General features: G+C 37.0%; 1 protein-coding gene across 2 annotated transcripts in view; it reads right to left on the bottom strand.

Moving 5' to 3' along the window:
• LOC124393371 (roundabout homolog 1-like) overlaps window positions 1-15,331 on the bottom strand; it is a 204,017-nt gene that overhangs the window by 170,803 nt on the left and 17,883 nt on the right. For both annotated transcript variants that reach the window (XM_046861141.1, XM_046861140.1), the window contains exon 2: window positions 10,669-10,809. In XM_046861141.1, the coding sequence (XP_046717097.1) occupies window positions 10,669-10,747 (79 nt within the window). In that variant the 5' untranslated portion in view covers window positions 10,748-10,809. The remainder of the gene's footprint in view (window positions 1-10,668; window positions 10,810-15,331) is intronic.

Here is a 15,331-nt window from a genome sequence, read left to right as displayed (position 1 = left end):
TGGGTCTGTATTGTAGATAAGTGGCAGATGTTGAACCCATGTATTCCAGAGATCTTTACTGACGTTACATAGGCTTTGTTTCCTGATTATCAAACAACCCTTGAGAGAATGTAAAAGGTCATAATTGTCACAGATGTCTTACAAATTGCCTGAGCAGATTCGGCACAATGGGAAAAATGTTAGCGAGGCTCCTAAGAAGCCACATTTCTTTTAATGTGTTAAAACTGTGGGAAACTTTCAGCATAGCACCCAGCCATGTTGTGGCTGCATGCAAGCAAAAGTTCCAATAATAAAATATAGTGTTGTTCTTCCTGGAATGTGTGGTTCCTGTGGTAATAATAAATTCAAGTCCAACATAGACAGTGGAATAGTCCGTGCCAGAATGTCAACTTTATACTGTATGTTGTAAATTCTTCATTTTTAAGAATACACAGTTGGCAGCTCAGAGTCCATGTCTCAATCCTGAGCTCTGGTTATTGCCATGTTCACCATGTGGTCATGTGGGTTCCTTTTGGGTTCTCTGGTTTCCTCCTACTTTCATTCAAGACTATGGTGTGTGTAGGAATGTGTGTACAAAGTGCACACTTTGTACACACATTAATTAAATGCCAGTCCATAAGACTGGCATTCCATTAAAGCTGTATTCTCACCTCGCCAGTGTTTGAAGGGATAGTCTCTGGATCCAGCAGGGGTGGCGCAAGGTATTGGCAGAGGAGGCGATCGCCTAGGGCCTTGGGCTTGGAGGCAGGACCTCTATAATAGTAACAAACCTATACCCTAGTTTTCCAATCAAAACTGGCAAAACTAGTCTCTTTGTCCATTGGATATAAATAATAACTTAAAAATAACTTTCACTCACCTGAAGATTGATAATTATTTATCTTCTTTAAATTCACGTATGTATGACGCTTTGAATCCGAGCCCATCAACTGTACAGTGACTTTGCTTCACAAGCTGACTTTAAAAATACTAAAGAAAAAGTCAAAGTTTGTCAATTAAAATAGCAAGCGCAGCAAAGTGGCCATAACCAATGAATAATAAGAGCTGTTTCAGATTATTCATATATTTTTTCTTATTTTTTTCTTTCTTTTTGTGTAAAATTGAAATAAAGTTTAATTAATATTCACATTTAAGTAAATATATAAAAAGTACTGAGAACAGGTTGTGTATAAATAAAAAGGTTAGAAATTCTATTTGTTTTAAGTACTTTTTATTTATTCTGAATGATAAAGGGAAGGAGGCCATGGGCCTCCAATATAATTTTTGCCTCGGGCCTCTAAATGTCTAGAACTGGCCCTGGGATCCAGTATGGCCCTGACCAGGATAAAGAAGCTGCTGAAAATGAATAAATAAATGAACATGAAAAATTTAACTGTCAGTGACACTAATCCAAAAGATTTGGTTCTACATCTTAGTCTTTACTATTAATACTATTTTGCCAAAAACCCAATCAACAAGTACTTCTTAGTACAATGAGCCTCTATAATGTTATACACAAGCACCAAAGGTGATATCATTGAAATGAGCTAAAAGTAATTCTTTATGGATAAAAATATGTTTTCTGCCATCTAATTACACACTGTGTCATGTCATATTTAGGTATGTCCATGATTGCGACTGTGCATACTTGTGAATTCTATCTTAGCTATCAGACCTTCTGGTCTGGGAATGTTTTTTTCATATATATGGTCCCTAGTTTATCAAATGAATGTCCCAACTCCCCTTTATAATTAAGAATGACTGGGAGATTTATTGGTGTATGGAGTTCCCAGAGGAGGTGCAGGTGCTAGGATATACTCCTTCCCAATCTGTTCTAGTCTTTCGTAATTGAAGGTGTTACATTGTACACACTTATGCTTGCCAAGGGGTTTTCTAACTTTAATTGCATCAGTGATCAATACGGAAAGCAACTCTCTTTCTATTTCAGCTGAGATCATATTCCAATACTGTATGACCTGAAGTTTAAAGGCCGAATTGTACTTTAAAGCTTGACAATAATACTGTTTTATGCAAAGCAAAGAAAAGCAGTCAAATCTAATTAGTTGTTAATTATTAGCAGCTAGGGAGATAATGACCTTTTAAAAGGATCTTCTGGTCACAAACAGCACACAACACAAATTCAATTCAAACTTCAACAACAACAAACAAAAAGTGCTGCTTATTGAACTGGTGCTTCTTGATCATTGTACATTACATCTACAACAAAATTACACATCAGATAGATCTGGGGAAAGATTTGTTTTTATTATTTTTTTTAATAATAGGTGATAATAATTAAATTAGACGGTTAGATATTTCCAACTGTCTTTGTCATCAATCTTTTACAGTTATACACACACACACACACACACACACACACACACACACACACACACTTCACCATCAACCCACTCTTCCACCTACACTTATGCCTCCATCTGCTGGGAGCTGCTGCTACACTGCTCCATTCAGTTACAAAAAAGCCCTGAGATTTATTTTACCATATCGTTTTAAATCTTTTCATGCTGGAACCCAGAGAATCAATAACAGTTGTAACTCCACAGCTTCAAAATGGTGCAACTGATGTCGGCCCGATCATCCCATCAGGCTATTTAACCCCTCCCATGATCCACTGGCATATCCAGACTTCTCCTTCTTGTAACTTTACCTCTTTGCTGTTAGCTTCACTGTAGTTACTGAATAATTCATAGTAGCTACTGAAAAATATTTTTAATAACAAACTAATGAATAATACCCTGGGGTTCATCCTGGATAAAAACCAGTCTTGTTTAAACGGAGTAAAAGTGAACATTTTAAATACATATAAAAAAAAATGTTTCATTGCCTCTATGACTAAATTGGTAACTAAATAAAAACTGTACTATATTGAAATGGCTAATGAGATACATCTGAGCTGACACAGATGATTAGGCTCTCTAATAAGAACACCATAACCTTTACTTGACCAACACATGGCAGATTAACCTGATTCTGACTATGTTTACTACAGCAAAATAACAATTGTGTTTATACTCAGTCTGTATACGCATATTTTTGAACGGGAAACGCATTGAATATCTTTTTCTATTAGTTTATCCTCACATGTGGACTATTCATAACAGTTACTGAACAATTTGTGTGTTTATATTTAATATCAATATTATAGTGACCTTGAACACACTGTTAACTTGTGGTTAATATTTATTTATTCGATATCATTTATATTTGATTATAACACAGCTATAAATATATAAATTTAGCCTTGAGTTACTGATCCAGTATGATGGTAAGTGTCACATGCAATATTATGCAGATCTAGGCATTATTATTATTATTTTAGTTTTTATTAATTATAAACCCCCTAGGTCACTATAATCCGTCAGTATATGCGTCCATATCAGATTATTTGCTGTTAACCCAAAGCCTTAAGGTTCACCTTGAAGTGTATTATTTTCTGATTAAAACACTGTCTTGGACCACAGTGTGTTATTTCATTTATCCCCATGAATTTGCTAAAGATAACAATACATAATTTGATTTATGAATAGCACATTGTACTTTTTCCTTTTTAAACAGTGTTTAGTTACATGTAATGCCATGGAATGTGATCAAGGCATCTACCACATGAACAGTTGTTCCCTTCTTTTATTTCCAAAAAAACAACAACAGGTTTTTCAGTCATTTTACGAGAATCCAAAATGCATTAACACCTGGGTCTAAAGACATTCTAAAGATTGTTACTGGTGCAAAATGCAAACATTCGAGACTCCTTCCATAACTATTACTATGTTAATATGTATATATATATATATATATATATATATATATATATATATATATATATATATATATATATATATATATATATATATATATGTGCGTGTGTGTTTCCTTTTTGGGAAACCAAAAAATATTGAAAGCAGTTTTATTAGTCTTGGATTATGTGGAGCATCTGCTATATAGCAATGCTGTATATGAATTTAAACTCTGAAAACATCATTACAATAAACAAGTTCATTCATATTCATCTATTGTTAATTTTTAAGGCACAAAAGCATACAAAAAACTTTTAACCAATCAGATTTGAGAATTCAACCACAATAACAATCCACAGGCAAAAAATTTTAATATAATGATTTGCATATAATTGACTTTTCTAAAATATAGTAAGCTAATAAACCAGTTTCCTCTATAAAAAATTGACGTGTAAGTGTGTACATCAAGAGCCTAACTATGGATACAAGGTTTAATAATTAAATTGTCTTTGTTTTCCATCCATAAATTTCTCTTAGCTTTATTCAGAAGTGTGTGCGGTTTTATTAATTACGCTAGTTTAGCATAATTTAGCATAAACACAATCGTGAGGTTCGCATTCATTAAACATGTATACTGTAGCTGTGAAGGTTAAGAGAGCTCAGGATTCCAGCTAACATGAAATTAGTTGAAAATGCCACGAGATACCCCAGTGAAATCAACTGCAACTAATCTGACATTTGGATCTACAGAGAATTTGAATTAATTTTTCCTTACAACCTGAGGCATCATCTCAAAATTCAAGCATTCTCATCAGTCCTGCATGATCCCCTGTTCCATCACCGGGAATGTGATGTCAATACATGCAGGAGCTTTTCTGCACAGCTAAATAAACTTGAAGCAAAAGCAGTCCTGGTTGGATTTGTATACATTTGATAGGTTTTTAGATATCTAAGATGGATCCTGTTTCACATTAAAACTTTGAACATGTTTCAAGTATTAAAGAATTTGAATAATTATTTAAATTGCTGTTGGGGAAGAGATTATATCACATACACTTTATTGACAAAAGATTGTGGATGCCTATGCATAAAATTCGTATGTGCTTTTTGAACATCCAATTCCACATTCGGACCCCATTTACAGAAATTTTAGCCGCAAGGGTGTTAGTAAAGTCATGTACTGATGTAGGTGAGGTGAGGAGGCCTGTGGTGCATTATTGCAGGATATTTTCCACTCCAACCCATATAAAGCAAATCCTTATTGAGCCAGCTGTGCACAGGGGCACTGTCATGCTGGAACAAGTTTCCAGTTCAAGTGAAAGTCAAATATAATGCAACTGCATCCAAAGACATCCTATACAATTGTTTCCCTCTTTGTAGTAACAGTTTAAGGAAGAACCAAACATGGCTGGAAAAGTCAGATACTTTTGTCCATATAGTGTTTATAGCTATCCAAATACAATAAATCTAATAAATGTCCATTACAGCATTAACATTGTTAAATGTCTTTATTAAATTAGATTTGTTATATAAAAACATTATACTGAGTTTGCATCTACAGTCTAATTGTCATAGAATGATCATACAAACAGATGCAATCGCATCGTTAAAAACAGTTCTTTATTAAATCCAGGCCAGAATAATCCACAAACCAGAGCAAATCTCAAAGTAAAAAAAAAAAAAAGCAGAACAGACTGCAAACCAACACCATGAGATGCAGCGCTCATTATGACTGTGGAACAAAGAAACAGGTCAAAAACAATATGATCAGTCAGACATAGAAAAAGAAGAACTGAGCAATTATTTCACAGTTTGTTCATGAGCTGGTGTGTCTTTATAAAAGTTATCATTATAAAGTTTATCATTGTGAACATTCATATAATCAGAGGTGTAGCTGACTACCTGAAAATTATACTTGCAAAAAAGTATAGACTGCAAAGTACTCCTTTACAAGTTACCAATTACAACATGACTTCCGAAAAAAAATTAAGTATCTGATTCGATCAGTACTTGAATATTTGCCTCATATTAAACGTAGGCTCAAAGATGCACTAGTCCTCAACACCAAGACATGTTAGTAAAAAGCCAAAAAAACAGTGGATTTCTGAGGTAATTTTTCGTAAAATACAAGTCAGGTCAAGTCAAGTCAAGTTGATTTCTATAGCACTTTTCACAACAGACATTGTCTCAAAGCAGCTTTACAGAATTGAACAGTAATGTGAATGGTGTGTGTTTATCCCTGATGAGCAGCCATGGCGACTGTGGCAAGGAAAAAAAACCTTGAGAGGAACCAGACTCAAAAGCGGAACCCATCCTCATTGGGGTGACATCAAGAGTGTGATTATATTCTTTAAACTATACAGAACCAACCAAATCAAATTGTACACCTCAACACTTCATTAACCATCAATGTCACAACGGCCTCTTCAACATGCCAGAATGAAACAAAGATCAGAAAATTTGTTAAAAAATAGACAAAATAATAAAGCCATATTTCAAAAAGATGGTCATCAATTAACAAAACAAATTGCAGTATCAAGTCACAAAGCTGTTGACAGTGGGAAATGTGTTCTCACTTTGATTACCAGCATCAGTCTTTCTCATCACCTGAGGTGAAAGTCACTCAGCACATCTAACCACAAGCCTCAGTGTTGTCTCTTTACTCTACTGATCACTGTCTGGCAGATTGACAAGGAAAGGAATTCAATTAAAGTCTTTTGTGTTTTGTTCTTTTGATTAGGTTAATAAACATTTCAAAACTTTGTCCGTGGTGTGACTGTGACGGTGCAGGAGCATCGTGGAGGTTTTTGACAGATGCGATCAGACTAGCAATGGAACTGATTCCATTTTGCTAGGACATTTAATTATCCAAAGTATGACATATGTGTCTGGCCCGACTGACTCCATTAACCTGTATTTTTTGCTAATCAGACATGATTTGCAGTTTGATCCTGGGCTTGGGTTACTGTCTGTGTTCAGTTTGGCTGCATATTTTGCTTGTGTCAATGCGGCTTTCCTATTTCCTCACACTTACCAAAAACATACTGGTAGGCAAACTGGCTAGTCAGAATTGACCCTAGATGTAAATGAGTGTGAGTATGTGTATGGTGCCGGTGTACTGCCATCCCTGCCAATGTGTATTCCCACCCATTGTTCCTGAGCTTCAGATCCACTAGATTAATAAAAAAGTTATTTGTTTTTAGATCCCCGAGATCCCATTGATCCAGACTCCTTTTGTTCTCCAGACCTCCCTGAGCACATTCTAAAGCCCTAATTCTCATCACTCGAAAACTATTCGCCGCTGCTGAGGATGGCCCTATGGACAGCCTAAAGATACATTAGATTACAGTTGATGGAGCCATTTTGAGACCATAAAGATGGCTTTGGACTGCAATTTCCATGATCGCTTCAGGAAAGACTGCAATTTCCCATCAGTAAACAGTGGATAACTTCAACAAAACAGACTTATACACATTTGGCAAACACTAGTATCTTGCAATTATCTCATTTATACAGGTGAGGTTTAAGAGCCTTGCTCAGGGGCCCAGCAGTGACAACTTGGTGGTGCTGGGAATGGAACTTGCAACCTTTCTTACCAGAAGTTTAACATCTTAACCACTGGGCCACAGGTGAAGTTACAGAAATGATACACAGTATTAGAAGGAAATAATTTATCAGCTTAACTTATTTTATTTATATACATATATATAATTTAATCATTTATAATAATCATATAGTCTGGTGTCACTCTCAAGGTTATTTTCTTGTACCATTATATTTCATCATCACCTGTGGACCCTGGTTAAGTCATTATGCCTTTAAAACGTTGTGTACTCAGTCTTATGCCATAATCTCTTCTGATTTAATGAGTGTTTAAAATATGGCTTGCTCTTTATTTTTCATTTTATTGTAACGAGCCGACATAACATCTCACTGCAACTGTGTACTACAAAACACAGGCCTTTTATTTACACCCTGCTATGAAGATCACTCGAACTTCGGCTCATTATTGCTAATTGTTGCTTGTGATTAATGCAGTCTAGGGGTGGGGCAAACATCTGGATGCACTGCAAAGGCTTGTTGGGCATTATTAATGGCAACATTTTCATTGATAGAAGGTTTTTTGTGGGTAAGAAGCCATTAATAATGTGAAAGACTAAATCCTTTTTTGTGCCGCTGTAACTAACCCGACAGCACAATCATGGACTTACACACTGTCTAAATAAATGATGATACCCTTGACATAACCTGAAAGAACAATTCTCCAGTCATATCTCTAACTCTGTTATAGATGGACCACAGGAGTAGCCATTAATTCACTTTACGCACACAATTTGCATGTTTTGGAGGGTGGGAAGGGAGGGGCAGGGGGTGTATCAAGAATCCATCAAATTTCAGCATGGCTCATTATGTCATTAAGGGAACTTAAGAGAAATGACCAAATCGAGTAGATAGGATCTGTTCACTACAACAGCGACTAAGGAGACTATTGTTGGACTCTTTAAATAGACCGTATTGGAATCTGCCTCTCGTAAAAAGCAGCACGCAGACAATTAATGAGCTCAGTGGTGAGCTTTTTAGTATGGCAGAATTGACTTCAGCCTCAAAGACTTGGAGTACGTACACTATATTCTGTCTCTGAGCAAAGACTGACCTCCATGTGTGCCAGAGATAAAAGCCTATTCACACTCTCCCTGTGGCGGACACGGTAATTACCTTCGTCGCAGAGATGTGTGCGCTTCTGCATATACTATGTGATACTCTGCCCACTTTTCTGTTTCTCTGTATCGGTGCCCAGCGGCTGATAAAGTGAAGGGAGGAAGGGTTGCATGTTTGTGTACGTGTTCACACCTGCGTGTAATTTTAATTAGCCGTTTGCCATAATTTCAGATTTCATTAGCGGTGCCAGTCGATGGAGCTGAATGGACTAGTTAGCCACAGTGTGTCCGTCCATCAGACGGAGCAATCACACACACATACACACAAGGGAAACAGATCTCATTGCTGAACCTGCCAGAACGAAAAAATCGTCACCGAGTGCCAGGAAGATCCTGCTATCAGTTTGACTCATACAAGCTCAAGGCGTTTCCAGCAAATGCACTGCAACACATATAAGATGAGAGTGCGAGAAAGCAGAGGAGTGAATAATATTTCTAGATTGCTGTGGATATTGCAAAAGATAGAACATGAGAGCTGGGACGTAGAGACCATCTAGCAGCCATGGCTCAGGAAACAAGAACAGATGGAACCAGAGATTGTTGTGTATCAGTGATGTGAGTGAAGTGCGAATGTAATAAGCTACTTCAGTCAAGCATCTGAGTCCGGGCTCAGTACATTTCTGTTTATCCTTTCGCATACAGTATATTGTGTCTGTAGGCTGCTGAATATGTGAATATATGGGTTAAGCTGTGAACAGTGTCAAGTTTAAGAGCTTTGGTGTTATCACTGATCCTCTGCTGGCACGTAATCAAATGCATATACGCTATTCACGGTGAATACCATGTTCTAATCAGAGACAAATACAGATATTAATGTGTCGCATTCTTCAATGTTTTTAGAAAATGGCTTTTCAGAAAGGTTCACAGGGCTCTGAGTTGAGACAAGGTGTGCAATAACAGACAAAAGAGCTGGAGAATGTTATTTTCATGCAAGCTGATGAAGTTCTACTGTACATTTGGAGTGAACGGTCAAATATGAAGCTTTATGCTATGAGTGAGTGGTCAGATTTAAAGCTCTATATTGTTAGTGAATGGTCAGATATGAAAGTCTATGTTAGAAGTGTGTGAGTGGTCAGATATAAAGCTCTATGTTGGGAGTGTGTGAGTGGTCAGACATGAAGCTCTGTGGTGTGAGTGAATGGTCAGATTTTAAGCCCTATATTGTGTATATTGAAGCTCAATACTATGGGCAAGCAGTCAGACATAAAGCGCTATGTTGAGAATGAGCAGCCAGATATAAAGCTCTTTGTTATAAATGGGCACTCAGATATAAAGCCCTATGTTGTTAGCAAATGGTGAGATATAAAGCTTTATGATATTAGCAAGTGGTGAGATATGAAGCTCTATGTTGTTAGCAAATAGTGAGATATGAAGCTCTATATTGTTAGCAAGTGGTGAGATATGAAGCTCTATGTTGTTAGCAAATAGTGAGATATGAAGCTGTATGTTGTTAGCAAGTGGTGAGATATGAAGCTCTATGTTGTTAGCAAATAGTGAGATATGAAGCTCTATATTGTTAGCAAGTGGTGAGATATGAAGCTCTATGTTGTTAGCAAGTGGTGAGATATGAAGCTCTATGTTGTTAGCAAGTGGTGAGATATGAAGCTCTATGTTGTTAGCAAGTGGTGAGATATGAAGCTAGCAGGACAAAGTAAGAGCTCATTCTTTGTACTTTTCTTTTCAGATTTCTTGTCACAACCAACTAAAGTTGTTAGAAAATGCCATAGATGAGTAAAACAAAAATAATAATTGCGTGAAACTGAATTACTTATATAAGACAGATTACTTTTTCATTTCACAGGGTTCTGGAGGTTTCTCACAGTTTCTGGAGGACTAATGAGGTTCATATCTAAATATCTCATTAAATAATGAAATGTCATTAAATTTGTACCCATTTAATCAAAAATTTTAATTTATCTTTTGTATGATGTACCATTAACTTGAGCCTTCATTGAAACAAAAGTTACCGAGCCCAAAAACTCTGCCGAAGATTATTGTCCCCTTCCCCACCAAACCTTACTGCTGGCACCATGCATTCCATTAGACAGCATTCTACTGGCATCTGCCAACGCCAGATTCATCCATCAGACTGCCAGGCAAAAAATTGTTATTCATCACTCCAGAGAACACATTCCATCCGAGCTCTTCCCAAGCTTAACACTCCCACTGGTGATCAATTATAATTAAAACGACTTGCTCTTATTTCATAATATTACCTGTGATGGAGTTCTCTGGTTTCTCCGAGCCAGCCGATCCCAGTAAAGCGGCAATGATGAGGAGAACGGCACCTGGCATTGTGACGGGAATGTTGCTCACTGTTCCTGCATCACCCTTCACACAGCCTCCTTTTGTTTCACCTGAAGAAGGAACAAAACAAGCTCAACTGATTATAGGTATCAATCTGTAGGTCATGTTAATATTTGCAGAATTATTGTAGCTTCTAATCTTCTGTGATATTATTATCTAAAACTACATATAAGAATGCATACAAATAACACCCAATGCAATTTCTTTTACAAAATAAAATCAGTAGTTTGGAGTAAAACTAGGAAATGAATGCAAAGTCATACCTGGTCTTTTTAACTATATATATACACACACACACACACACACACACACACACACACACAACACACAACACACACACACACCAATCAGGCATAACATTATGACCACCTGCCTAATATTGTGTTGGTCCCCTTTTGCTGCCAAAACAGTCCTGATTCATCGAACACTAACAGCTTTAACTTCTTCAGGAATTTGAGCTACAGAAGCTCCTATATTGGATCGGACCACACAGACCAGCCTTCACTCCCCACGTGCATCATTGTGCCTTGGTAGCTTATGACCCTGTCACCGGTTCACCATTGTTCCTTCCTTGGAGCATGTTTGATAGATACTGACCACTGCAGACCAGGACCAACCCACAAGAGCTTCAGTTTTGGAGATGATCTGAACCAGGCATCTAGCAATCACAATTTGGCCCTTGTCACTTTCTCTTGCTGCCTAATGTATCCACTCACTAACAGGTGCCAAGATAAAGAGATAATCAGTGTTAGATTGGCGCATGTCTACTTTATTGATTACATGTTTTGGCAACTGTCCAAATCCATTTTTGAGTTGAAAACATTGCATTGTGTAACAATACAGAAAATTGTGACTTTGCATGACAATGTCTTTTTGTAAAAGCATCATACTAAAAAAATGTAACTGAAATGAATACATTTGCATTTCCAAATGGTGTAATATGTAAATCAGCTTAACACTTTTGGACCACGAATTTTCTGTTGTTCCATTTCTGAGTGTTTTATGCAAAAAAAATAAAAATAAAATCTGGAACAGATTCTCAAATATGGCTTGGAGAGATGCATGTTGACTAAACTGTCCCTGATTACAAGCCAGATTTTAAATGTATCATGAGTACCTTCTGATCTGCACTTTTATGTGGGTAATATCTATGCAGATCTATTCCATTATATGCCTGAAACAAATGTAATGTCTAAAACAGTGCAACAATGAAAAAACTCTCTTTCGGCTTCTTCCATTAGGGGTCGCCACAGCGGATCATCCGCATGTTTTGATTTGGCACATTTTTAGGCTGGATGCCCTTCCTAACGCAACCCTCCCCATTCATCCGGGCTTGGGACCGGCACTAAGAGTGGCTGGGGTTGGTTCCCTGACCGGGGATCGAACCCGGGCCGCAGCAGTGAGAGCGCCGCATCCTAACCACTAGACCACCAGGGGACCGTAAAACAACAATATAAATAACATTTTGAACGAACAAGCCGTGCTCAAAAGTCTGTTTTTTTTCCTTTCTTTTAATCTTCACATATGCCTTTTGTGATCTGGTGTCCACTGTCACATCAGATACCTGTTCTTGTGCATTCTGAGATGCTTTCTTTTCACCACAGATGTAAAAAGTGCTTGTTTAAGCATATTACGAAGGCGTTTAAGTGCCAAGTAAAAAATAAAATAATGTAAGATTACTGTAATAAATTTGAAATATTTTGAGAATAAAGTCGTAGCAATACGAGATTAAAGTGGTAATATTTTGAGAAAAATCACAGAATTGCTAAATTTCACTGTTCTGCATAAACCGGATGTGGAGGATTTGGTTAAATACTTACATTAGGTTAGGATTTAGCAATAAGTAAAGCACAGAGTCATAATTGGTCCGAGGTCAAAATATTACAACTATTATTCTCGTATTGCTATGAATTTAATCTCTTAATCTTAGATTTTTTTTAACGTGGCTCTAAAACTCTGCTGTAGCATATTAACCTGTTCTATTACCTTTTCTATTCTGTTCTATTAACCTATTCTTTTAAATAGAAAAAAGGCAGAAAAAGTCTACAGTCATAAACAGCCAAAAAATATAATTTATAAAACATTAACAAGCCCTATGCCAGACCCTGTGCACTCAGGACCTACATTTACACGAATTACAAACATTAAGGTTAAGGTTCCTAAGACAGCTAAAATGCAGCCGTTATCTTGAGAGTTATAATCAGGGCAAACGCTCTTGCCTACAATGTCATGATGAATAATTTGCTGAAATGCCTGTGGCAAAAGAAAAGACTCTGGTCAGTAATTATCTCTATGCGTATCCCTTCTGACAGAGATGCATTGCAAAGTAATGACAGCCTGCACCTCATTCCACTCGTCATTCTCCCTGCTGCTATGCTGGTAATGCTTTTTCCACAGTATTTTAAAGAAAAAAGAAAAAAAAAACGATGAATGACAACTTAATTCTGCTAAAACGATCCGTAGGCTTTTTTTAGTTCGCAGAGTGAACGTGAATAAGTGGTTAGTCACAGCGAGCCCAAGCAGAGAGACAGTCATTGAGCAGATCTGAGTTGTAATAGACAGCACAGGCAGGAAGATGGATGGAGCATGAAAAGAGAAGCCCACCCATCAGAGTGTAACGTAGGCCTGACAGTCTACCTCTGATCCGATCTGATCTGGACAGGAAGAGAAAGGTGTGTGTGTTTTCACTACATACGTGTGTGTTTGAGAAAGAGAAAGTGTAAGCATAAAAAAAGAGGTTCGTATTTCGCACCACTGTAACTAATGAATCTTCCATAAAAGCAGACGCCTACACACATAAATACCACCCACAGCATGTCGTCGTTCTATGTCACAGCCCATTCTCCAGTTTGGTAAATTAATTAGTGAGGATCATTTGGCTGAAAAGTGAAGTCACACCACTTTCCCAGCTTCATAGAGCCCCCCACACACAATGCCCCCTGCAGACTATAGGATCGCTAGTCCGTTTTACTGATCAGCCATCTGTGAAGCAAACTGTCTGCTCATTTCAGCAGCCTTTACTATTACTGTCCAGATCTCTCGCGTCTGAGGAGTTTCTTCGATCTGCATTCATCTTCGCTGGAGAGCAAGATGGCGACTAATTCCCCAGGACTCGACTGTATCAGATCAAAAAACAACAGAGAAGAAGTTCTGTATCATAAATTAGGAATGAATAGCTTACAGTTTCTAAGAAGCAGAACTGTTCTTTCATTTTTCTCTAGTTATTCAAAAAGTATACTAAATAAGGCAAAAAACAGTATTACAGCAGATGCCATTTAATCAAGACAAAGAACAGAAATATTCCAGTACATGGCAACTGCTTTCAATGCTTTTGAATGTCGATACAGTAACGAGAATTTAAAGAGATGTTAAATAATATCATAAGTGGTAACAAATGCACTTTTTTAAAGTTTCCCTCATAACAAATGCGCATAAGGAAAGTTCTTCACAACATAAAGAACTTAGCATGCTACCCACAACAAAAACAAGACTGCACGATTGCCTTGTCCATATTAAACCAAATATATTTGCAAAATGCATGTGTTTTTCTCCATTTTGGCTTTCTGTCTTCTGTCTCTGCTTTAATGCTACTGGAGATATTTTCCATTTAGAGACACATTACGAATAAAATGCCTGTCTTTCACAAGGGCAATATGCAAACACAAATTTACACTTAAGGGGAAATTAAAGTTTGGAAACACCTAGGTTGTTTTTTAAAAGGTTTTTAAGACATCAGAATCAGAAACAGGTTTTTGGCCATGTGTGTTGACACACACAAGGAATTTGGACTATACAAGACAAAAACAGACAAGACAAGACAAAAACAGACTATACAAGACAATACAGACAAAGTGAGACAATATAGACAGTACGAGTACAGATAGTCGTCGACTTACGACCTATGCAACTTACGACCATTCGACTTTACGACCACAATCGCTAGCTGCGGCGCTAGCCGCGGCGTATGACAGTAAGAAACAAAATGGTGTAGAGATGATACAAATGGCATAAAAATAAACAAAGAAAATGATGATATATATACAGTATAACAATAATGAAAGAAAATTTGATTCTTCTAGAAGATTTTTATAACATCATTTCATAGTACTGTACATATAGCCTACTCGACGACTACCTGTATGTATGCACGTATGCATGTTTTCTTTTGTTTTTTTGCAACAAACTAGCTAAAAGGCGAAATCATATGACAGTGAATAACTGGAAGCAAGTTCTGTGGACAAATGTCCAAATTTGACATGCTCCAACAGTAGAACTTATGTAAGACAGAGAACAGGAGAGAAGATTAAGACATTCCGGCTGAAAGGAATACTAAACCAACATGGCTACTTTTCCATACTTCAACACCACGCAATTCCATTTGAACTAATTGGAATCAACTTCACCATACAACAAGACAATGATTTGAAGGTTTATGTCCAAGCTCTGTAAGCATTATTTAGAGAGCAAATATTTAGCTGGAGTGTTATCTATCATGGAATCGTCTGCCCAGTCACTACTCTGTGATGAACTGGATCATCAGAAATCTAGTGAAGAATACCTTTGGCAATTTTT

Source organism: Silurus meridionalis, chromosome 11 (assembly GCF_014805685.1).
Source record: "Silurus meridionalis isolate SWU-2019-XX chromosome 11, ASM1480568v1, whole genome shotgun sequence".
Classification (NCBI taxonomy): domain Eukaryota; kingdom Metazoa; phylum Chordata; class Actinopteri; order Siluriformes; family Siluridae; genus Silurus; species Silurus meridionalis.
The sequence above is the reverse complement of the archived record's forward strand: the minus strand, read 5'-3'. Positions and strand labels throughout refer to the sequence as shown.